This window comes from Phragmites australis, chromosome 1, assembly GCF_958298935.1.
Source record: "Phragmites australis chromosome 1, lpPhrAust1.1, whole genome shotgun sequence".
NCBI classification, from domain to species: domain Eukaryota; kingdom Viridiplantae; phylum Streptophyta; class Magnoliopsida; order Poales; family Poaceae; genus Phragmites; species Phragmites australis.
In genome coordinates this window covers 18,949,038-18,973,615 of record NC_084921.1, presented here as the reverse complement: position 1 = coordinate 18,973,615, position 24,578 = coordinate 18,949,038, and the positions used below count along the sequence as shown (strand labels likewise).

Sequence of the window (24,578 nt, the reverse complement as noted above, 5' to 3'; positions counted from 1 at the left end):
ATTTGCTCAGACTGTGAGGATCATGTTCCATGCAACATAGAATCTGCATTCATTGCCTGGTGGTTGTTGATGGCACTGCTGGAAAGAAAATTTAGTGTTATATTAAAAGGGAAAAAAACAGCAATAGAGAGTATTTGGTAATTTGTTTGGTAGCATTTACCGCGAAGCTAGTCTTGTGTGTCAATCTGCGGTCGTCTTTCTCATTGTAGTCAGGTTGAGCTCGAGTGTACTTGTCAAAAGCCCTGCATAAAGATGGATCGATTAACGAGCATTTGAATATTAGAAAAGTTAAATATGTAAACTAAGTCAGGCAGAACTTACGCGTCGAGGAGTCCTTTTACATCGCTGTAATCACACTCTCCAGGTTTGCATTTTCGCCCTACTGATCATGACGAGTCGAGGTACCACACCAAGTTCCACTTGAGGCAAATGACCAGTAAGATCCAATAGCCATCGGTGTTATGGGTGCCCATCAGGTATTGCATTTTGGAATATTGTTGCATTGCATTGACCACATGGTCCATAGAGTAGTTGGGGTGAAGTTGGATGACCGATATTGAAATGGCCTCAGGGTCAAGACATGCGATGGAATCCTTGTTCTTCTTTGTTTCTTTCATCAAGTGTCTAAAGATAAGAACATAGTTACATTCAATACTTATTGGTATTAATTAATGAATATTCAGTTTCAAGGGACTTACAATGTGAAGATTCATAATAACGAAATATTCAGGCCATCAAGGTTGAAGAGGTCATATAAGTTATTGAAACCAACAATGAAGTAGTTATCTGCATTACTTAAGAGGTGTCATCATTTGTACTGTACGACTATGGATGTTGCATTGCTATCTTTAGAAGCCTGTATGTAGTAATTATGCAGGTCAACGCATGCTTTTCCCACCCTTGTTAGGCCATCTACCGTCATAATGGGCTTCCCATATTTGAACTTTATGTTGGCACTAGTCCACGCTGCTCCAGTGTTCGTGGGCTTCTTTGTCGGTACAATGGCCTTTGACATCTTCGGTAGGTGCTTCTTAAAGCCTTTCTTCTCAGCCTCTTTTTTATCTTCTTTGGACTCTTTGGGGGAGACAAAATTGGATCTGGAAGCGAGGCTGCCAGATGCGGAGGAGATGGCAGTAGAGCCAGCTTCTCTGGAGGAGGAGAAGGCACTGAAGTTGCCTTCTTTGGAAGTTGGGGTGCGGCGGTGGTGCACTTGGAGCTCGTCCAGACTAGGATGCACTGGAGACTACGATGTCGCCCCTCTTCCACTGGATCCTTTGACGAAGAGCTTCACCCAGAGTTGTGACTTCATCATTGGAGGGAGCTCCAACACATGATCGGTGGTATTGTTATGTACCATGTCCACCATAACCACGGCATAACCTACACGTATCGGGACTGTATGTAAGATACATACGCCTGGAAGAACCTGCCCCTTACAACCATGATGTGATACCCATCAGACCTTATTGCAAGGCTGCAGGGCGTGGGCCCTTCTAGCAGGTCAATCATATCCGGCTCAGTCACGACAGCAGCTACTTGTTGCTCGACCTCCTTGGAGGCGCAACTACTCTTCCCAGTAGCTCCGAGGCTAGCTTCCGCTAGCATGGAAATATGTATTCCCTGTGATGCAAGCTGCTCCATGACGCTTGCGCAAACTTTTCGAGTTATGTCTTGTGTCAATGCATCCACATCCACTGTAGACCTCTCCCTCTTCTTGTACATCCCGAGGTCTTTGAGAAAGCCGTATTTCCAGCCCTGGGAACTTGATACACCCCTCACTCAACCTGGGTGCTCCGGGTTTTCCAGCACCGCTGCGAGAACATCATGTCCCCTGACCCTGGTGAAAAAACCTTGGCTGGTTTCGGCTGCATTTTCTTTAACTTTTTCTGCGACTGCCTAGGTTTCACTGATTCTGAATGTGATTTCCCTGCTTTCGGACAGCTCACTCCTTGCACAAAAATATGATCGCAATCGTCCCGGGAATTGCAACCAAGGATTCTCGCGGCCTTCTCTGGCTAACTTTTCGTCCTCTGCCTACCATTTCGGCCTTTTCCCAAGGTACCCGGTTGCGCCAGTCCTATGGTTGTGTTTGTTCCTAACCCAAAGTTGCTTCTTCTCCTCGCTCTCCTTTTTGAACTGCTCTGAGTTCTTTATCTGCACAAAAGTATCCCAATCTTTCTTTTTCAAGTGCTTGTAGCTCTCGAAGGGCACGTCACCCCTTTAGCCAAGTACCGATTCAGAAGCTTGCTCTTAAAGCTTCAGTGAAGTTTCACGATCGCTTTCATTGCTGCATTGACTGTGGTGATCATTTGACGCTCGCTCATGTTTACAGGATACTCCAGATACTACTTGACAATATTATCAAACAAGTCCCTCTTCGCTGTGTCACTGAGGGAAGAGCCCTGCCTGTCCATTCGGGCCATTTTATTCGTAGACAGCCTGTCAGCATCGATTCCCGTGACAGTAACCTTGTCCATCGGCCACTGTGTTTGTAACCTTGCCTTTCGGACTCGTGTACCACTACCAGCTATCTGGCTTGGAGACTGTGCTTCCGTCATCTATAGGGAAAACAAGGAGAGTTGACATAAACAAAAATATTCATCCATTCAACAAGTATAAAATACATTGACTTATATCAATACTTCTTCGGTAGGATTGTATTCTTTGTCACTTGCCCGACGTCGGCTCTCCCGCATCGGTGATGGGTCAGGGCTCGGGGTGCAATACTGGCTTTCGCTGCTGCCGGAGGATGACGACGCGTGCAGGCTTGGGCTCCTATCTGCCCCATATTGCGCCTGGGCGGGCTCTAGTGCTAGCATCCTCTGTGCTTTTGGTTTCTCAGGGGTGACAATTCTTATCTTTCCTATAGTTTCTTAGAGGAAAGAAAAAGAATCAAAGTTAAGGATTTTCTTTCAATCAAGTGTAATATAATCGTGGTGATTAAATCTGCTAGTCGAACTATCACTAAGTGTAATATATGTTAACTCAAATCAGATGGTGCTTACTAAGAAACAATTTGAAGCTATGCCGGGTTGCAGTGGAAATAGTTTGAACATATCTAACCTTTGCTCGGTTATGCACACAACACAAATACAATGTGTTTTAGGCAGAGCTAACAAAAAATGTCACAAAGATTGTAAGAGGTGAATGATAATGGGACAGAGGGTAAATTCATCCTAGTTTGCAATTGGGTGCTCACTCTACATGAATCGGCCAAAACAGCAACATCTCACAAGAGATACAATGACAACAAGCAAATACAAAAGATGAGATGTTGTATTCAACACATGATAACACCTATGTTTAACCTTTTTAGAACTTAGAAACTCAATAAAGGCATATACAAGGACATACATGCATTAGAAAAGACAAACAAAATTCCGGTTCCATTCCTATGAGTTTCTCCCAATACACTGATTTAACCCAACAAAAAGTTAGAGCTCCATTCCTATAGCACCTCATTCAAACAACATCGCACGAAACACTGAAAAACGATCCATCAAGGTACTAAGACCGAAAATAAAAATGGTATATCATGGCACATATGTGTTAATAAATAGAAGTTAGCATTAAGTTATGTATGCAATTCCCAAAGAAGCTACGTCATTCTCACTGAAACCCAGCAGAACACTAACCCTCCAGAATATATCAAATGAACAGTAACTAAGATGATTTTCTCCGCCGATGCAAAATTTCACCCTCAATCCTTTTCATTAAAACACCATGAGAAAGAACTACAAATTCTTACTGCACAGTGTATATACTATAATGCACCCAGTACCACCACAATCACTAAAGAGCAAATTAGCATTGCAAACAAATCAAAAGGCAGTACTTCCACATAATTATCACTGCCAAGTGCCAACACTCCTAAAGCAAATCCGCTGAGGAGCACGGGAGGCGGCGAAGGTGCATGGGGAAGATGCGGCGGCAGATGGTGTCAGGGCAGATGGCCGGCGGCGGACCAAGTTGGGGCGGGATCCAGGCGACGGCGGTGCTCCGTGTGCGGTGGGGCTCCGACGGGTGCAGGGACCCGAGGGCGGCGGAGAGGGTGTTGTCGATGGGGGCGGTGACAAGCTCAGGGGCAACGGTGGCGACAGCAATGGGATTGGATGGCTAAGACGGCGATGGGTTCGACGGCGACGGTGATTAGCTCGGTGGAGGGCGGAGGGCGATGACGAACCCTAGCACGTATGGGCTAAAATGACGTAGGCAAAATGAGAGGAATGAGCACGGGGATGACTCGGCCTATATACATATAAGTCATAGTTGATAGGTGATGAATGTCACCCGTCACTTATTGTAACCCGTCACCTTTTACTTACAATAAGTGATAGGTAAATAGTACCACCCATCATTTTTTACTGAAAGATTTTGCAAATTTAACATTAATATTACAAATTTGATATTAATATTAGAAATTCAAATTTGGCATTAATATTAGAAATTCAAATTTGACATTAATATTACAAATTGAAATTTGATATTAGTATTACAAATTCAAATAACTTGAAACCTAATTTGACATTGATATTACAAATTTGACACTCAATTTGAAAATCTCTGTTTTCGTGCTTTCTTGACATGGATCCCTTCGTTGTGGTCGGAGCGCAAGTATGAAGTTTTCTTGGTCGAAGAAAGGCATGGCACGATTGCGGTAGCAAAATGGAGGATTTCATCAAATTGATTGAACTCCTCTTCATCAACGATGTTTGCAACTCCGACGATGCGTCATTTCCCAGCGAGAACCACATGGTATTTCTTCTTTGTTGTGTTGGTCATATAAAAGACTTGGTGAACATCTTTAGCAAGTACGAAGGGTTCAGCTTGTATCCGACATGTTTGAGATCAACGCTAGTGAGTTCATGCTTGTCATTAGTGACACCCTTTGCCCCATGTACCCAACGGCACCGAAACATGGCTACCTTGAATCCCAAGTAGTTCATATCTCAAATCTCCTCTATTTGACCGTAGTACCTGCCCCTCTGCATATCATTATCATAAGCATCTATACGGACACCATTGTTCTGGTATATGCTCTTCTCATTTTGGGCAACCGTGTAAAATGTGAATCTGTTTATATCATACCCTTGATATGTCATCATTGTGTATATAGGGCTCGATGCCAGTTTTTGTATCAGAGCACTTGTAGGAGTACTCAATTGTCTGATTCGATCTCAGAACCAAGTTGTGAACCTTTGCATATGTTGCCTCGCAACCCAAGATTCGATCTTCCTTGAATTCTCTTCAAGAAGCATCTGATTGTGCTCATCGACATATGGTCACACTTCACTCATTTGTTACAGCACGAGGAAATGAGCTTGGTCGTATGCCTTCTGATCATGAGTTATTGCCATCTTCCCTAGGACCCCTAACTTGCGAGCCTTCCCTCATGGCAAGACTTAGGCATGTTAATTGGGTTATTTAGGTTAATGTAATTAACATAACACTCCAATGTCTCCTCCATTGCGTAACCCTGCATGATGCATCTCTCAGGAAAGGCTCAATTTCTTACGTATGACTTGAGAACACCCATATATCTATCATATGAAAACATGTGATGTAGGAACATGAGGCCAAGGTAGTGTATCTCCTTCACAAGGTGAGCAATGAGATGTACCATGATATCGAAAAAAGATGGTAGGAAATACACCTCAAGAATACATAAAGTCTCAAAGTGTCTTTTTTCTAGCTCCAATGAGTCTAAATCGAGCACCTTTTATTACACAGGCTCAGGATAGCCTCACGAACCTTAATTATGAGGATCTTGCTAATAGCTAGTGCAAGCAGTGACATCATCATCACATGGTCATCATGGGACTTCATCAAGGTGAAATTCACTTTAAGCTCTTTCACCAAAACAAGTCTTGAGATGTTGGACGAGAAACCGGGGGGAACTTTTACACTGTGCAAGAACTCACAGAATTCTTTTTTCTCCTTCTTGGAGAGAGTGATAGCTGCTGGGGGTAGGTATTTTTGTTTGTCCGTATCATGTGCATGGAGCTCCAGCCTTAAGCTCATTTCTTCAAGTTCAGCTAATGTGTTCTCATGATCCTTTCCTTTTCCCTTCATATGGAGCAATATACCAATCAGACTCTCTCAGATATTCTTCTTTACATGCATGTTGTCGATAGAGTGGCGAACATCTAATTTTTTTCAATACTGTAGCTCGAATAGTATTGATTTCTTATTCCACATTCCTAACTGCTCATCATCCTTGTAGGATTGTTTTCGTTTGCCAAGGACAACATTGATATTCTTAACCTGATTGTGGACATCTTCCCCACTGAAATGCCTCAGAGGTAACGCTTTCTCCCTTGTGCCATTGAACTGCTTGTCCATGTTTCGGTACGGATGCTTCCTGAGAAGGAAACGTCGATGCCGCATGTACACAATTTTTTTTTAGTTGTTCAACCTCAAACTACATGTGCTATTTAAGCAATGGGGGCAAGTTTCATATTTTCTTTTGCTCTCACCTGACAAGTTATAAAGTGTTGGCAGATCATTGATGGTGACGAACAACATGGCATGCAAGGTAAAATACTCTTGCTTGTACTGATCCCAAACCTCGACGCCATCCGACCAGAGTTTCTTAAGATCATCAACTAAAGGTCTAAGGTACACATCGATATTGTAGCCAGGTTGTTTCGGTCCTGACATCAAGATCGACAACATAATGTATTTTCGCTTGTTACAAAACCAGGGTGGAAGGTTGTAGATCGACAATATAACATACCAGGTGCTATGTGAGGTACTTATATTACCGAATGGATTCATGCCATCTATGCTCATAGCAAACCTAATATTTCTCAATTCTTCAGCGAACCAACCAAATGTGGAATCAACAATTCACCATTGAGCGGAATCCGCGGGTGCCATATCATTGCGTCATTCCTACGACCCTCCTTATGCCAACACACCAATTGGGCCTTATTTCTGTTGGCAAACAGACGCTTCAGATGGGAAATCATAGGAAAATATCACACCACCTTCCTAGGAGGCCCTTTACTTTTCTTGCCTCCACCTCTGTCACCACCATCATTTCTACACTTATATTGATGGGTTCCACAAATTGGACATTGATACAGCTCTACATACTCTCCATAAAACAAGATACAATCATGCTTACATGCATGTATTTTTTCTATATCCAATCCTAAAGGATAAATTATCTTCTTCGCATCGTAGACACCCTCAGGAACCAAGTTCCCCTTTGGTAGCATGTCCCTTAGCAGATCCTACAATGCTTCGAAACTCTTATCGGTCCAACCATGGGTTGCCTTCAGTTGTAGAAGCTTTACATTACCAAATATCTGCGTGTACTTCACCTTATAGTTGGGATAAAGGGGTGTCTTAGAATCCCGTAAAAATTCCTAGAATTTAGCAAACTCACCATTGTTATATTCATCGTGTCGCTCGACATCCCGTACCATCTGATCTATATTCTCCACAAAATCCTCAAGATCATTATCATTATAACCTAATATGTCCTCATCCCTGAGATCATAATCTATTTCATCGGGTGTAAGTCCTTGATCCACACTATCGGCATGGAGGGCCCGATCCATCTCTCCCTCATTGAGTCCTTCCTCGTCTTGTTTGTTCCAACATGTATAATTCTCTTTAAATCCATGCATGACCAAGTGTGCATGGATATTGTCTGGTTTTGGAAACTTCTTATCATTCTTACAGTCACAACATGGACAATACATTGCCATTTTACCACGATCTTTCAGATCCGCCAAGGAGAACTCATGAAATGCTTCAACCCACTCAGGTACTCTGGACAAGTCCGGGTCTCAAGGTACATCCAACTTCTATCCGTCATATACAATTAATGTAAAAATATTCAGTCTTCATTAACAACTATCTTAATTTTATTATTAAGCATGCGATTAAAAATTCCGTACAAATACACTAGATTTGTGGCATCTCGTGGTAGATCGGGCAAACCTAGTATCAAATCTAATATAAATACAACTCACTTGTACTAAGATTTTGGATAAAGATGCAAAATGATCGATTACAACTCAAAGCACAACAAATCTACAAAATAAGGGTTAGACGAGAAGAGTAAAGGGGGAGATTCAAACCTTCAAAGACCTAGCAACAATTCAAACCTCAAATCAACAAGATATTAGAAAATATCTAGTGGTGCTTGTGAAAATCGTCAGCATTGTGCGGACGGCACTGTTGAGTAATTGTTCGTCCGCACAGTGGCTGGCAAGCTCTTAAAACAAATCCATGTAATAAGTGACGGGTGATAATATTACCCGTCACTTCTTACCTGTCATAAGTGACATGTCATATTATGACTCGTCACTTATGACTAGTCCAGGGAGGCCCATCACCTATGTCAAGTCATAAGTGATGGGTCATAACACAACCCATCACTTATGACTCGTGCAAGGAGACCCGTCACTTATGATCAAGTGATGGGTGTAGTCATTACCTGTCACTCATGTTATAAGTGATGGGTAATATTATGACACATCACCTTTTAGTTGATATATGTGACGGGTCTATACCCTGTCGTGACCCGATGTGACATAAGTGACGTGTCGTGTAATGACCTGTCACTCAATTGTGTCTGCTTTGTCCATTTTTCACGTAGTGATTAGTCTGTTCCTTAGACTAGTCTTAGCAGCTAGCCTCCTCCTCATCATCATCGTCATCAGAGGCCCCTCCTCCTCATCGTCGAAGGCCTCGACATTGATGTCCTCCTCCTCCTCGGATGATCTGTTGTCCTCGATGCTGGTGAAAGAGTCATTTGAGCTCACCCGAGGAGTCATCAACAGGGGGCCCTTGCCCAATAAGTTATCCCAATTATAATCATATTGGAAGAAGGAATAGTCATCGGAGGAGGCCAACATTGCCTCCTCCTCCTCCGATGAGTACAACAGTGGGGATGGAGGAGAGGTCGGATGTGGCGGCGTTGGAGGAGGAGCGATGGATGGCAGTGAAGGAGGAGATGCCATGATCGACAGTGTAGCTCTATTAACTTTGAGTAGTAGATCGAAGGAGGAGGAGCAACATCGTGGATGAAATGAGCAGGCTTAGGAGGGCCAACAATTATAATGGTTGTTGGAGGAAGACAAAGTAGCGGAGAAAGAAGGGGTGCCACACATGTAGTTTTAATGGTGTGATAGAACAAAGGGGCACCACACATGTAGTTTTAATGGTGCAAAAGAACTAAGGGGCACGCATGAATTATGAAGGGGTAGTTAAGCTATCACTTCCGGTTGGAATTACCACCCGACAGTGATGTATCACTACTGATTGATACAACCGACAATGATAGGGGCCGCGTGAATCGATATGTCAGTCATCACCATTGATTGGTAACTACAACTGGCAGCGATATCATTACGTGGGGCGCACCAATTGACACATCGGTCTATCACTGCTGGTTAGTAACTTTAACTGGCACCACTACAACCTCTATTTAGTCCTCTTGCCTCTGCCATTTTCTCTACTCCACAAGTAAGAGAAAATATCTTCATTCTTCCTTACTTTGATTGCGAGAGGTATTTGAAGAAATGCGGTTTTCTATTCATAGTCTGGTGCTTCATTCTTCCTTACTTAGAATCTCAGTTAGTTCTTCATGTCTTAAGTTATAGTTCTCTATTTTATGTTTGTGTTAATTTTTTGTAGATCTACACTTTTGTGTCATTTCAATGACTCATTGTGGAAGGAGAGTTAGGGTCAGCAAGATGATGGCTCGTTACCTAGATCTCATTCTAGACCCTCAGGAACAATTGCTCATCATCTTGGGATAACATGTTCATCCAACCTGAATCCAGTGGATGACCATTGCTGCTTCTCTACGGTATGCCCTGGAACCCAACAACACCTTTTGGATTGCCTTAGATCCTCTCAACAACAAGTGATATGTTCTCTACATGAGACGCCAAGAGGTAGAGTATCTGCATTGTCATATGTACAATGTTGATGAAGACAATGTCTTCTTCAACATTGTGGTCCACATGAGCCTACACGATGAAGTAGAGGATCATGCGGGCAATTTAAACATCAAGAGGGTTGTGTAGATTAGAACTATTTTATATGTAGTTTGGTATTAATATTAAGTTATGTATTGTTATAATAAACTTATGTAGTATTATGGTTTGTTATTAATATTAAGTCATTTAATAGTTGTAATGGATTGTTTTAGATAGCTATCTTGCTTTATAAACCCTAGCTCCGACTTGTGTAACCAAAGGTTGTGTTGGGCTTGCAGTAGTTTGGAACGTACAAGTATCTTTCCTGGTCCTACAGCTCAAGAACCCTTTTTCCAATTCACAATTTTTTTATTGTATTTATGTTGATATTATCACTACCAGTTCGAGGTTACCAACTAGAAGTGATACAACGGTGCATCGGTTCCCGCGCCCTGCGCATTGATCCTATCACCATCGGTTGTAATTGTGAACTGGCAGTGATAGTATATCGCTGTCGGTTGTTTACTTGATCTGATAGTGATAGTATCACTACCTATATAATTATCCTTCTCCTCCCTTCTTCAACACTTAGCCACTCTCGAGCCACCACACCGATGCCTTAGCTCCCTCATCGTCGCCATTGCTCCAAGGTAATCTCCAATTGTTTCATAGTCCTCCCCACAAATCTAAGAACTTGGATATGTGTTGCTGCAAATGGTCACTGGATAGAAGATTATTGAGAAAGAATAGCTGATTAGTGTTAGAAAAATTATTCTTTTAGATTTCATGCTGACTTTAGTTGAATTTGAGCTATGCTTTATTGTATTCATTTTCTCTTATAGAAATTTAGTTGAATTTTAGCCATGTTTATCTTGTCAATTATGAAATAGGTTAATGATATGAGGCCACATATTAAAAAATGACTATGTTGAATAGCTAGATACAGCTTACCAATGATGATACCGTGTTGAATTAAATTTGAATATGATGTCTTGTGGTATTAGGTTTACGTCAGGAAAAGTACCTAAATCATACTACCAATAACGTCACATTTAAATTGGCAGTGATACTAGGCTACCAATGATGGTGCTACAACCGATAGTGATAATCCCAGACTATCAATGCCATTTGCTCAGCATCAATTCAAAAACCAGCACTGATGGCGATTTCTGCAGTAGTGATAATAGTATCACTGCTGATGTTTAGTTCTAGTTCAAAAACCAGCAATGATGCTCGTTATGGACCGGCACTGATCATGTTTTCTATTGTAGTGACTCGACTTTTGGTCCTCAACCTCAAAGCCGTTTAGAATTCACACCTCTAAGTAGTAGAACTATATTAAATAACTCAGTAACATTATAAACATCATTGGAGTTAGAAAATAATTTCGACTTGTCACTGAAGCTCACATTGGATGTTATGTGCCAAATTATACATATTTGCAATGTTGCCGTGAAATAACAACTTGCTTTGGTACTATCATGTATTTTTGCGACATGCCATCCTAATAAACGAATAGATGCTACCGTGGGTAACCCGAAAACACCAGTCAGATCAGCAGGATCTTGGATAGTTCAGAGAAAAATTACAAAGAGCGACAAGAAAAAGCTGGTGCCAAAGGGAGTAATTAGATTGTTGGTGATCAAGATTGGGAATATGAGAAATGCGGCGGGTTTGGGGCGTCAGGTTTGGGCTTGGTGCCGAGGAGCAGCAGAATAGTGTAACACGGATCAAAGAGCATGTGACACAATGAATATGTGGCACTTCTGGGACAATCATAGTAATTTAGGGTCATTTGATCCATAACTAATTTTACCACATATTGCTACCTAAGATTAGTCTTTTCATACTTCTATGGAAAGAAAATTGACTACCTAACCTTAGGAAAACTTTAGATTGTATCTATGACAGGTGGGCCTGGAGGCTAAAAAGTTAGGCAAATTAGAATGATGGAAGCAACGAAACACTGTCTAAGGAAACTGAGACTGCATAAGTTTAGGCATGACAAATATAATTGCAGTCCAAACAAGCCTTTAGATTGAAGGGAAATAGCTGAAGTATTTTTGTTGCAACGTCAAGGGATAAGATATATATGAAAACAACCTAACTAATATTGTAACACTTGGCTTTCAATATAAATTGGGCTAGCCCCCTTTTGTCTACATAATCTAAATAATGTTGTTAGCTATATATATATATATATATATATATATATATATATATGCAGCTAAGGGTTATGGCCGGTGCAACATTTGTAGTGAATATGGTCCAGCGATAGAGTTATGTGGCAACTTCCATGCGCCGCATTATCTGTTAACAGTGACAGTGCTATAGTACTGCAGTAGTAGGAGGTGCTTGAGAACATTGGCACAACGGCAATGGAGGTACTGCCATGTGTTTTGAGGAAGGTGGTCAGAGGGAAATAAGGTCCTCTTGGATACTCCATTTATCTTTTATTATTGAAAGCAAATTAAAAGTACACATCACACATACTGAAATACAGTGCCCGCTAATAATCCTTACAAGAAACTAACTACACGTAGTAAATTGAGAATGGGTCGCCATCTTGATGCATGTGGGATAGTTCATAGTTCATCGGTTCCCTTGGGCAGCTGGAAGACGACCCTCTGCACCGCCGGCCTTGACATCAAGTCCTCCCACCACGCCTTGACACTCGGATAGGAATCCAACACCGACGCATACGGCGTCCTCATGAAGTAGTACGTGATAGGGAAATGGCTGAGGTCGGCTAGGCTGAAGAAGTCTCCAGCCAGGTACTTGAACTTGGACAACCGAGACTCATACACTTCCAGCACTTTCTTCGTCTTCTCGATGCACTCAGCGATGAGCTTCTGGTCAGGAGTTCCTCCTCGCATTGGCACAATTAGGTGCTGGTATACGATCGGATAAACGGCAGGTTTGTACTGGTGTACTTCTACCTCTAGCCAAATGTCGACAGCCGCAGAATCCTCGAGGTTGTCTTCCCTTAGCAGATCGACATCACCGGTCTTGTATTTACGAAGAACATGTCTCGAAATTGCCCGGGATTCTGGTACAAGATGGAAATTAATTAACATTTGTAATGTCTATCTATGAGAGAATGACATAAGAATATTTACTTTGGGTAATAACTTGCATGTGTTGCAAGGTATTGTCAACTGTGTCCAGACATGCAGTCTGTGTGCTCTAGATTGTTTTGCTATCTCTCCCAAGTCCCAATATATTACTATGGAACTGGATTATCAACGGACTACGAAGAGTCTAATCATAAGACGTCCAAATGTTCGATTTTAACTAGGATCTCCAACGAAAAGCACAGTTTTTCTTGAGCATATTGTTTGTGAAGATTTCTTCCCCCTCTTATTCGATAAAAAGAACTAAAAAGAAAAAGAGTTTGTGCATTTTACACCAAGTTAGGTGCAGAGTGACTTCCAGGCACGCATCACGAGGTCACCGCTTTCTTCTGGCACAGACCCTTCAGCTAACTAGCACTCACAAGCAACTAGCTCCGCTCCATTCATGAGACGTGGCGCGCGAGGAACTCGCGACCATGTCATTCCGGAGATCGTACAGTTCAACGATGTAAATTTTGATAGACATATCTTAATATGTATTCAAATTTGTGATGTCAAACAATTAATTCTATATACAGATTTCTTTACTTGCAATACCTTCATAATATTCCCCTCGAGAAAAATATGTCCGTAATATCATACTTTTATTGGGTTTTTAGAAATATATAAATGTAGAAAGCAACGGCAAAATTCATTTTAGGAACCGTGTCAAGCTTTTGCCTTCTAGGGAATATACAAGGCTAGGAACTCACCAAACAGAATTAGCTCTCCATCCTGGAATGCTGGAATCTGTCCAAACGGCTGAAAAGAAAAGAACAAAATGTTTTGCCAGTTAGCTAATAAAAAACTTATGCTCGTCTCACAGATCTAATATATCCTGACGGACAGGCAATCTAAAAAAGCGATGCACACTTACGTTGCGCGCGAGGTGCTCGGGACCCTTGTGCTCACCGGCGGCGAAGTCCATGTTGACGACCTCGTACTCAACACCGACCTCCTCCAGGCAGACCAGCACGCGTGCTACGTTCCCGGACCTCGCCATCCCGAATACCTTCACCGGCGCCATGGCTACCTGTCTTACCTTGCTGAGAAGAGACTAGGAACCTCGTGGTCTCTGTGGCTGCAGAAGAGAACGTTGTATGATAGCAACCATTGCAGGTCCATTTATATAAGGAATTAAGCGTGTGCAAGGCTTGTAGCAGATTTTGATTGCTGGAGACCGTAGCTATAACCAAGAAGAAGCAAATTCAACAAGGCGAACCATGGTTCATTTTCTTATGTTTTAAAGGAAGAAAATTTGGTTTGCGAATACGTCACTCCGTAGGTCAGCTAATTAAGCTAATAAAACCAATTAGTATATCTAGCTCAGCCCTATGAGTCACGATGGTAAAAGTTGACCAAAGACTTCAGTGAACACATTTATCAGGATACAGTACAATACTTCTTTCATACATCTAAAGATCTTCCCGTAGCTATATTATAAGTTTAAAACGGATCAAAAGGCACCGGGGTCCCACACCAAACCAGCCGGTTTTATCTGACTATTCCAATTCCAATTCAACCACATTGTAACTAAATATAGTGTCTACGACTCTACGTGTACTATTTTGGCAAAAGCGACTGTGCATGTTTGTGTTTATTGAACATTATTCTGCAAAAGTTTAAAATTGATGATACTCAAGAAATAAATTCAAACCCCCTGAAACCAACAGGTTTTTTTTCTTTTTAGCTTGGTAACCGTTTCTGGACGGTTTCGGAAATTGGTAGAGTCTTGGAATTGTCTCAGCTTTTTTTTTTTGTCACACTCTAATTTTCATATTTCTCAAATTTCTAAAAAAAATCAAGATTAGATTATAGATTACCTGATTTTCAGATTTCTCAAATTTCTAAAAAAATTCAAGATTAGATTATAGATTAAATAATTAGAATATGAAAAATCATATTTTCTATAATTCAAATTCAAATTTGAATAAGGTTATAGTTGTTTGAATGTATTCATGCTGAGTAATAGGCATTTATGGTTTCTTTTTGAGTTGTTGATTTTCTCTGGATTTTCTTGGATTTTATTGAGCTCATTTGGATTCTATTTGTTTTCTTTTGAGCTAAGTTTTAATTTCCAAAACATCAAAATGTTTTTATAAGCCCAAAATATTTTTAGTTAGCTTCTAAATGTTTTCAAAAGCTTGTTGGAATTTTCTAGAATTTTTAGGCTTCATTTGGTATTTTATTTGGATTTTAATTGCTTTCTCTTTTTTTTTTAAAATATCCAAGTAATAGACATACCTAAATCCAGCTGGGCCTAAAACCCTACCCGAACCGGGCCATCTTCTCCCTTCGGCCTGGCCTAACCCGAGCCCCTTCCTCTCCACCCAAGCCAGCCGAAACCAGGCCATCACCCCGCTCTGGCCCACTCTCCCTCTCACCCGGCCTGCTCCTCCCTGCCGCCTGTCTGTCTCCCGCCTGGGCCACGACCCGCGCTCCGGCCCAATCCCGCGCGCTTGCTCGCCCGCTCGCCAGCCCATCGCTCGAACACGCAAGAGCCAGTTCCGCCTTCGCCTTCACCGCGATGTCTCCGTCTCTGATTCGAACGCATCGTTGTGTCCGAGTTGGAGTCTGCCACTGGCTGAGAGTCCTACCCTATCCCGAGCCTCTCCACCCTCCTATATATTCGCCGCCACGCCCTCAGCTTTTCCCATCAAGCAAACTCACCGAGGTTCGAGCCCAACTTGCCGAAATTTCCCGTCGGCGTCGCCATTACAACAGCCCTTGGTCGAGCACGCCACCAAGCCACCCTAGCATAGCTTAGCACCACCCGAGCCACCCAATAGCTCCACCGCCACTCGCCAAAGCTTCTTCCACTATATCTTTAGCTTCTCAGCCGCCGAAACTACCCTGTCATCGAGCTCCCGTACGCCTTCGCCGCCTCCATCGTCGTTGAACCTCTTCCTGTGCCACATCACCCAAGGTGATCACGACTAGTAGGAATACTCCCAACTAGGTAGTCGGAATACTCCCGACAAGGAAGCCGGACTCACAGGTTGATCCCGACTAGGAGGTCGATCGTCTACAACAACCCTATTGAGTTTGACTGCTTACTCTACATCGACGCGCATGACATTGGATCGGTCTGCTCCAACTCGTCTTCCTTTGCACTACGCATCTAGTGGTAACGATTTATAATCCTCTACTCATATGGTTTTCTGGTTGAATGCAGTAGAAATTTTTTATTTGCGCTAGCATAGCCTACCCGTTCCCAACATATTCTTCAGGAGCTGGGGCCTTGCCATCTTTAACAGAGATGTTGCTGGTCACCGCTTCCTCTTCTACCTCCTCGTGAGAGGAGATGTTAAAAACCTCCACAATGGAGTCGATCTCGGCTGGGGATGGCGATAGCGTTAGAAGGGGAGACTTTGGTAGCGCAGACAGAGACTCCATTGCTAAGTTTGGGGCTAGTGCAGCAAGGGTTCACCACCTGGTGGTTATAAAGTCCTCCAGGTCATGGGGCGACTGTGCCTTTTTGTCTTCAAGGATTGAATGGTGGATGCGGCCAAGAGGTGAACCAAGTGCCAGCTAGCTGTCAACATCGCATCTTTTCGGTTGGCTCGCACAGACTAAGAGATAGCCTCTCGACACATTCAAATACCTGGAGTGTTTTTTCAACACATACGGAGCAGGGAATAATATCCCAAAGAGGATGAAGCATTACCTCGCCGTACTCGTGTAGTCCCCAGGTGCCATTATGATACTTTTGTCAAGTACCGAATCTCTTCACCACCACGCAAAATTTCTTCTGTGACAGGTCAAATTTTAAACCCAGCCAATGACAAGTCTTTTCTCCCCCATCCTTTTTGAAAGATTGGGATGATATTTATCGGGCGAATAACAATTCCTACTCAGAAGGAATACCTTCCCGAGAGCTCTCTTGGGTGCTGAAAGGCATTCGAAATCCCGAATAGACAACCTTAAGATCCCGAGAACCTAGTTAGATGTATCATCCTAATCGAGAACCCGAGTTCTACTTGATGATATTATCGGTCAAAATGTTTTTTGTTGACCAAGCCTTTGACACATCGAAGCCTCATTTCACGAACTGGTGGAGAGCTTGATGATGAGTATTATAGATCTACCATATCCGGATACCTCAGGGTTTTCCGTCATTCTTGGAGTATATCTCTATCACCGGGAAGGGAATCATTAGACGCATGGAAACTGTCCGCAAATGCTCAGGATATCTCATAAACAGAGAAGTTTATCTCCAAGAATAAGAAGGAAGGACTCTAGAGGTCGTACGACGACCCCCTATGATGAGGACATCACTCCTTCAGATACAGGAAACACTCAAGAAATACAAGGACCAATTACAAAAGCACATGCGCAACAATTAAACCACCAAGTGAACTCGTTCCCCGCTGCTAATGCTTTCTTTGATGGGTTGCTTCTAAATTCTCGTGATGTTTTGTTACTTAGGAATATGGGAGAAGCATCACAAGCTCACCTGGACGTCATCCCTCGAAGGCCAAGTCTAATCAAATTCAAAGTTGAGCTCTGGTCGGACTCCAAATTCAGTTCTGAGTCTCAGGAGAGTACGCCTATAATTGGGTATAATTTTCCCATACGAAATCCAATTGAGGCATTCCTGGACTTGCTGGAAAGCTTATGACAAGCCCTTTCCAATAGATCTCATCACCCTTAGATTCCTTATAGATTAATTAGAGTCAATGAAATAAGGTACCACATCAACATTGTGGGCCTTACTGGGTCGTGTAAACGTGTCGGAGTCAGAGTCCAGGTTGTGTAAACCTCTACCCACAACCACCCAACCATAGGTCGACCTCCTCATATCCCAATATATATATAGTAGCCGTCATAGTTTAGGCTAGGGTTTTGCTTAGATTATTCAATTTTAGACAGTTTTGTCGTATATCGATTTATGAAACCCCAACTCGTATTCTTCATCGGCAATTAACAATATTCATATTGCATCTACCTTGTTCTTGCTTGTGTTCTCGATTCACTTGTAGGAAAAGCCTTCTTGACGAGGTCAACCATATTTTGACACAGTTGATAACCACGTAGTAGTAGTGTGGTTGTGGGGGTTCTTGATCTGTTCTAGTCAGAGCCTTTGGATCATCAACATCGAAACTACATCAATCAACTTATCACATTTCCTTTCGCAAGATCGGGCAATACTCCCATCAAGTGGTATCGAAGCTTCAGTTGCTTGTTAGGTAATCTCGTTTATCCCTTTGTTTAGTTGTTTTTTATTACCTAGAGTCAAAAAATTGCCCCACAAAAAAAAAGATTTAGATCTTACTTCTTCCGTTGTCCAAACCACTTTGAGCTTCTCACAATTTTGATTTCAGTTTTCACATTGTTGAGCTCTAGTCCATCATCTGTGTCTTTGTTGCTGGTCTAGTCATCGTGTTCTAGTTTGTAGCATCAAGTCTTTGCTGATTTAGTCACCGTGTATCTCGTCTTACCCTTGGCTACATCCGTTGCAATTAGGGTTTTGTCTGCTATAGTCGAGATTGTGACACCAGCTTCTCATATTTGACCACCTAGTTGGATTCGACCACCTACTTGGGTTCGACCACCTAGTTGGATTCGACAGCCTACTCGAGTTCAACCACCTAGTCAGATTCGACCGCCTACTCGGTTACACCCCCACAACCTAGTTGGAGATCATCTGTTTCTGGATGCTCTCGGACACCTCATGCACTCATTATATCGTTCTCTGCTAGTCACAGTTCGAGTAGAAATTCCATAGCCAAAATAGAGCTAGTCAAAGTTCAGAGAGAGAGAGAGAGAGTTTTGAGTTTGTGTCACCCATGCTCTTCTGAAAAGTTTGTGTCCCGCTCACCTCATTGGACCTAGAAAAGGTAGTAGAAGAGTTTTGAGTTTGTATCACATTCACAGAAAATGAAAAGAAAAGAAAGCAAGAAGCAAAGAGTGCCAAAAAAAAAAGAAAGCAAGAAGCAAAGAGAGCAAAAAAGAGAGTAAAAAATGAGAAAGAAAAAGAAAGAAAGAGGATTTAGTTTGCTTTACAAATTTTTGTTCAATTGTGGTTGTATCTATCCTATTTTTTCAGCTTGCTTGAGCTAGTTATAGGAACGCGTTCGAGCCAACAACTGTGACGAGTATTGTAGACTTTTATTTGATTTTGCTAATCTGAATTCATTATTGCTATTCCTTTCTACTAAATATTGCTTGTCTGAGCTCCACATCTCTTGATCATAACATGTTCCCCTTGCAACCGACTAACTTGCACCCGATAAGGTATCACGAACCAACAACCGATTGTGCCACCTATTGCGATTGGTAAGAACAATTGCAAGAGCATGCATTACTGCAGAAAGTGCTATCATTTCCGACTCCAAAACCCCCTTTACTACTGGTTTTCAAGCCGGCAGTGGGCAATAGGCAGTGATAGTCCTCGACTATCACTGTCGGCCCAACGAATCGGTAGTGAAGGAGGTTATCACTGATAGCTCAAGGCTTCAGCCAGCAGTGATGCCCATGGAATCACTGCAGACTGAAGCCTTGAGCCATCATTGTTTTGCCTCTCCTCTCTCTCTCCTACCTCTCTCTCTCCTCTCGGTCCTCTCCTCTCTCTCTCCTCTCTCCGTCTCTCTATCCCTCTCGATACATGCATACAATGAGACACATATTTAATGTAAATTAATAATAAAGACACATTCATTAATACATAGTAATCCATGTCCTTCATTAATGCATAGTAATTCATGTCCTTCATTAATGCATAGTAATTCATGTCCTTCATTAATATGCAAATAAAGCTACTTAATCTGGCTTAACGATTCGCCCTTCATTATGATTACAGCGTACATAGGGACATTCATCGGTGCCTTCCATGAAACCTAGGTCGGCGTCCTCTCCGAAAGGACGTACGTGTCAAATTGAGAAATATGGTGTCATTTGAACAAATATACGTTGTCAAACCCCCTGGTAGACTTCTTCCTTATCTCATACTATCTACTAGAAGGTATGGTGTCATCTAAAGGTCTCTCACACGTCGATAGCACAAACAGTTCATGGAACTCGCCGTTTGGATTGATAACATGTTCGATGAAGTGCCCGGTGATCTATTCTTGAATGGCATGTAGTTCTACAGGGAGTATCGCACTCGTGCGTTGTTTGAAGCGCTGCATTTGAAGAATCTAAAGAATTAGTCCTTAAACACGGATAGAAATTGAAAAGAAGCCATTGATATGTAATTTCATACCTCAACATTATTAAACATGACAGCGTCTCCGTCTCTGCTGAATGCGTGCATGAAAGTAAGAACATAGAACCCGCAAAGACTATTGTTGTATGGCTGCCTCATACGCTTCAAGAGGAAATGATTCATCAGTGGAAGAAATTGAACCCTTTTTATTTAGTAGGAAATGCAAGACATGAATATTCCCTACATACCGGAAAGTTGGTTTTTACATCATACTGCTTCCTGTATGCAAAGTAGACAACACTCTTTTGCAGTATATTGTGTATGCCCTGCACATGACTATGAATACCAATTAAACTTAGATGCAATCGATGTGAAGATTAAATGATCGAGTTTGCCTATGTAACATGTCGATGAGGTCTTGATAAGTTGATTTATCTCCCTTTTGTGTGTCCAAGACAATAATCTTGCTCAAGTCTGGGTGGATGACAAGGAGGATCCAATAAAAACTGTAAAAATATGTCACAATATAGTAAATTAGTACTAGAATCGAGTTACCCATAAAAATAGAATGCTTTGTCATGTAAACACATACTCAAAGCTGTAGGGTAAGAGTACAAAGGTCTTGTGTTGGTGATGAAGCAGACACTTCAATAAGCAGTCCTTGGTGAAGTCTAGATTCATCTCTACAAGTTCCTCGTTGACAAGCCCAGGATTGATGAATCCTACTTTATTATCTAACTCTTGTTTGCATGTGTGGATCTCCATTCTACGAAAGATAGAAGTTAGCCATGCAATTTTAAGGTACAAGATGATATAATGTGAATTAGATACATAAGTCACTTACAGAGTCCACGCTCTGATTATGGACACGTCAAGGCCATTTTCCTGGTACAATTCATACATGCACTCAAATTTCACCCAAAAGGAGCCGTTCCCGTTGATGAAATCTTCATCTTTGTATCTTACGGGGAACACTTCTATACCCTGCCTGGACTACTCCAAGTACCACATATGTAATCAGCGTATTTGAGTTGTAAGGTTATTTTCTATATCTGGTTTGACCAAATGTTTGCCCAACTCAAACGGCCATCTAAGATCCAACTTTGGGATTTCCGCTCTCACAACAAGTCGTGCTAGTTCCTTTGCTTGTAATCTAGAAGTAGCCAAGAAGACCCCAATGATTAGAGCATCCTCAATGATTGGACCTGATTTGCTCTTGGTCGGCTTCTTACTGATGCGTTTGTAGTCAGTTGATGGCTTACTTGAAGTCGCCTCCGTCTGTTTAACTTTGATAATATTCATGAAAAAATTCATGCTATCTTCAGGCACGATAGGCTTCGATGGAGGTGATGGAGGATGGAAAAAAGCCGTGACACTGGCGTCCACAATCTTTTTGGCTTCCTCAGCATTAAGTGAATAGACATCTTTGGTTTCCACCATCTTCTTAGATGGCACCGACTTATTCGATGATGTCATCTTCTTGGATTGTGTTTTTGGAGATGATGGCTGGCTTCTTGATGGTGCTGGCTTCTTAAGCGGTGGACTTCTTTGAGGTGATGGCTGAGGAGGTAGACTTCTACTAGGAGATGACAGAGGAAAGGGAGATTTATGAGGCGACGACGGTCTGGGGTGTCGTGGAGAGTAGAGGTCCTCGGGAGCTGTCCCTAGTGGAAACACTATGTAGGCCTTTTCCCACATGATGAATGTGTGCTCATTCTCTTCTATAGTATTCGCCCCCTCCTCTACGGAGTAGTCCACCTCAACATGATGGTAATGATCAACTGTCTCATCTACTTCGACAACAACGTAGCCCTTCAGTATCTGACGTCCGTCCAAAAGTTTATGGGTGCCGTGGGGATAAGCCACACTGGAATCCACCTTGATGGTAATGTTCTTAGCACCAATGTGTAGTTCACACAGTGTCCGTGCTGTGATGTGATCTATGGGATAAGTGATGGAGTCAGCTCCTGAAACTTCCGTCGACGCACTACTACTTCGACGACCACTAGGGCTGGAGCGCACAACATTAGGACACGTTGCCGGTTGTTCCTGTTCACTCCCAATGGTGCCCCATTCACGTCTGATGGCTTCCTGTATTTCTTGTCTTATTTTTACGTCTGTCTATTCCCTCTCACGCTGTAGCGCAAGTTGAAGCATGTTCATCATCCTAGTTTGTTCTACCTCTCATTCTACATCTTGATCTAGTTGGAATCTCTTTCTACTCTTGTAACTGTCGATGGCGTTTGGGAAACCATATTTCCAACCCATGACACCAACGCCTCGTGTGCGACCACCATGCTCCTTGTTTCCCAGGGCCAAGGAGAGCTCATCCCTATCCTTATCTAGCTTAAAAAAGCCTTGTGCAGACTGCGTGTAAGCGTCCACAAGCCTTTTTGCAAGAGTTGGCGTCACTTCCTCTTCTTTGGAGGTTGTAAAGCACAAGCTTCCGTCAGCTGAGTAAGAAGCACCCCTCCCACAAAGGAAGCACATCGATCGTTCGCTCCAACCCTCCGTCTTAGGTGTGACACCTCTCTCTCGCAGTTCATCTAGCTCTTATTGCCACTGGCATTCTTTCCTCATGTACCCACGACTACCGACTTTGTGGGGGTAAAGGTTCTTCTTCTAGTTTGCTTTGTTCACCTCACTCAACGTATGTGCTTCTTCTGAAAACTTATACACTGCAAAGGCTTGCCAATGATCTTTCAGTTGTGGCCATTTGTTGAAATCTGGTGTTGTACCTTTCTGCACATAGGTTTTGTTCAGTGTGCCCTTACAATTCTTAAATGAAAGGCCCATGATCACTAGCACCTTATGCTTAACTACTTTCATATCTGTCTCTCCACGGAACTTGAACTTCCCTAATATGATAGGCCACAAGATATCATTCTTGATTGAATCAGGAACCACGTGTAGATCACCTCGTTCGCTAGTCCATAATATGTAGTGAAGGGCACATGGTCCTAATAGCTATCCCACAAATTGACTTGTATGGCCCCAGAACTTTCTTTGGTGTAGTTGCCTTCCCAATTGGTGAGACCTCTGTGATGACAAATTGTCCCCTAGGCATCTTCGAGGGACCTTGGACACGATGCCGCTCCTAGCTTTGATCATTGTTGTGACCCTCCGGAGCATCAGGCATCTACACATAAGCAAAAAAAAGTATTGAGAACTTATACGATCATATGTACAATAGATGCATTCATCTACTTATGAATTACCTCATTGCCTCCATTGGCGTCTGTTTGGTCCAAGTTGAGGTAGTTGCTCGGGCTACCTTCTTCAATGTTTGACGGTGGCACATCACCTTGCAGCACTTGGGCCAGATCGGAGGAGCCACCTTCCTGAGTGTTCTGCATACGACGGCATTGAGCGGTTGGTGGTCCATCCCATCCTGAGAGTTCTGCATACGATGATAACGAGTGGTTGAGTGTTCTACGGATAGAGAGCTGAGGAGGGAGGGAGATAGAGAGAAATCCGATCAGGGAGGGAGATAGGCTGTCAAAAGAGTGAGTAGAGGTCTAAGCCCCCACTCGACCCACCAAGTCTCCATCCGCCCCGCCCCGGTTGGGGCAAGATGGGGCGATGCACCTGTTAGGGCGAGGCAAGATAGGGCGGGGCACCGATCGAGGCATGGCGGGGGCGCGTCAAGGTCCGCCCCACTCCACCTTGCCTCGAAGTATATGTTATATGCATGCTTAGTGAGTTTATTAAGATTTTATTATTCTTTTGTAATGAAACTTTTAGTAAACTAATGAATATATGTAACTATTGTCATGTTATATTAGGTCTTGTGAACCTTAGATGCGGCTTTTTATTGATTTGTATGTTATGGTAGCTATTACCTCATAATTAAAATTGATCTAGAGCTTTTAATGACTTTAATCGGGGTGGGGTGTGTTGGGTCAAAGTCGGGGCTCCACGGGGCAGGGCGGGGCAAAAAGAATCACCCGTTCTCGGATTGGGGCGGGGAACATGCATGTGGGGGCGGGTGAAGGCAAAACCCGCCCGCCCTCCTCCATCTAGATCTCTAAGAGTGTGATAACCGGGAGGGGAGTTGACAGAGAGAATACATATATATACAATATTGCAAATGAGTACATTATGATCACATTTAACAAGAAAAGTACATTGCTATGATCTGTTTATGTATGTACAGAACTCATACTACATAATTAAATAATACAACACATTTACCAAAAAAGTACAATATTGTGATTACAAAATTACAACTCATAGTACATATTAAATAATACAACACATTTGCACCTGCACCTATCATGATTTTCACTCTAGCACATACCCTAAACCCTAATTTTCTCTCTTCCGTCTTGGATCTTTTTTTCCTCTCTTTCCTCTCAAAAAATCACATAACTTCAC

At 42.5% G+C, this 24,578-nt stretch overlaps 1 protein-coding gene across 1 annotated transcript; it reads right to left on the bottom strand.

Moving 5' to 3' along the window:
• Nucleotides 1-12,338: 12,338 nt before the first annotated feature.
• LOC133912197 (probable glutathione S-transferase GSTF1) lies at nt 12,339-14,175 on the bottom strand. Its single transcript, XM_062354809.1, has 3 exons — nt 13,932-14,175; nt 13,768-13,816; nt 12,339-12,990 (listed from the first exon to the last, which is right to left on the bottom strand). The coding sequence occupies exons 1-3, from the start codon at nt 14,079-14,081 to the stop codon at nt 12,527-12,529; spliced, it is 663 nt and encodes a 220-aa protein (XP_062210793.1). The 5' UTR covers nt 14,082-14,175; the 3' UTR covers nt 12,339-12,526.
• Between the last annotated feature and the right edge of the window lie 10,403 nt (nt 14,176-24,578).

What these genes read in the sequence shown, in the direction of transcription:
- LOC133912197 (XM_062354809.1), bottom strand. Translation starts at nt 14,081, where the DNA reads ATGGCGCCGGTGAAGGTATTCGGGATGGCGAGGTCCGGGAACGTAGCA. An exon ending in CCGAGCACCTCGCGCGCAAC is followed by an intron (nt 13,817 to 13,931) that starts GTAAGTGTGCAT and finishes TTTTCTTTTCAG; the next exon opens with CCGTTTGGACAGATTCCAGC. An exon ending in TGGAGAGCTAATTCTGTTTG is followed by an intron (nt 12,991 to 13,767) that starts GTGAGTTCCTAG and finishes ATCTTGTACCAG; the next exon opens with AATCCCGGGCAATTTCGAGA.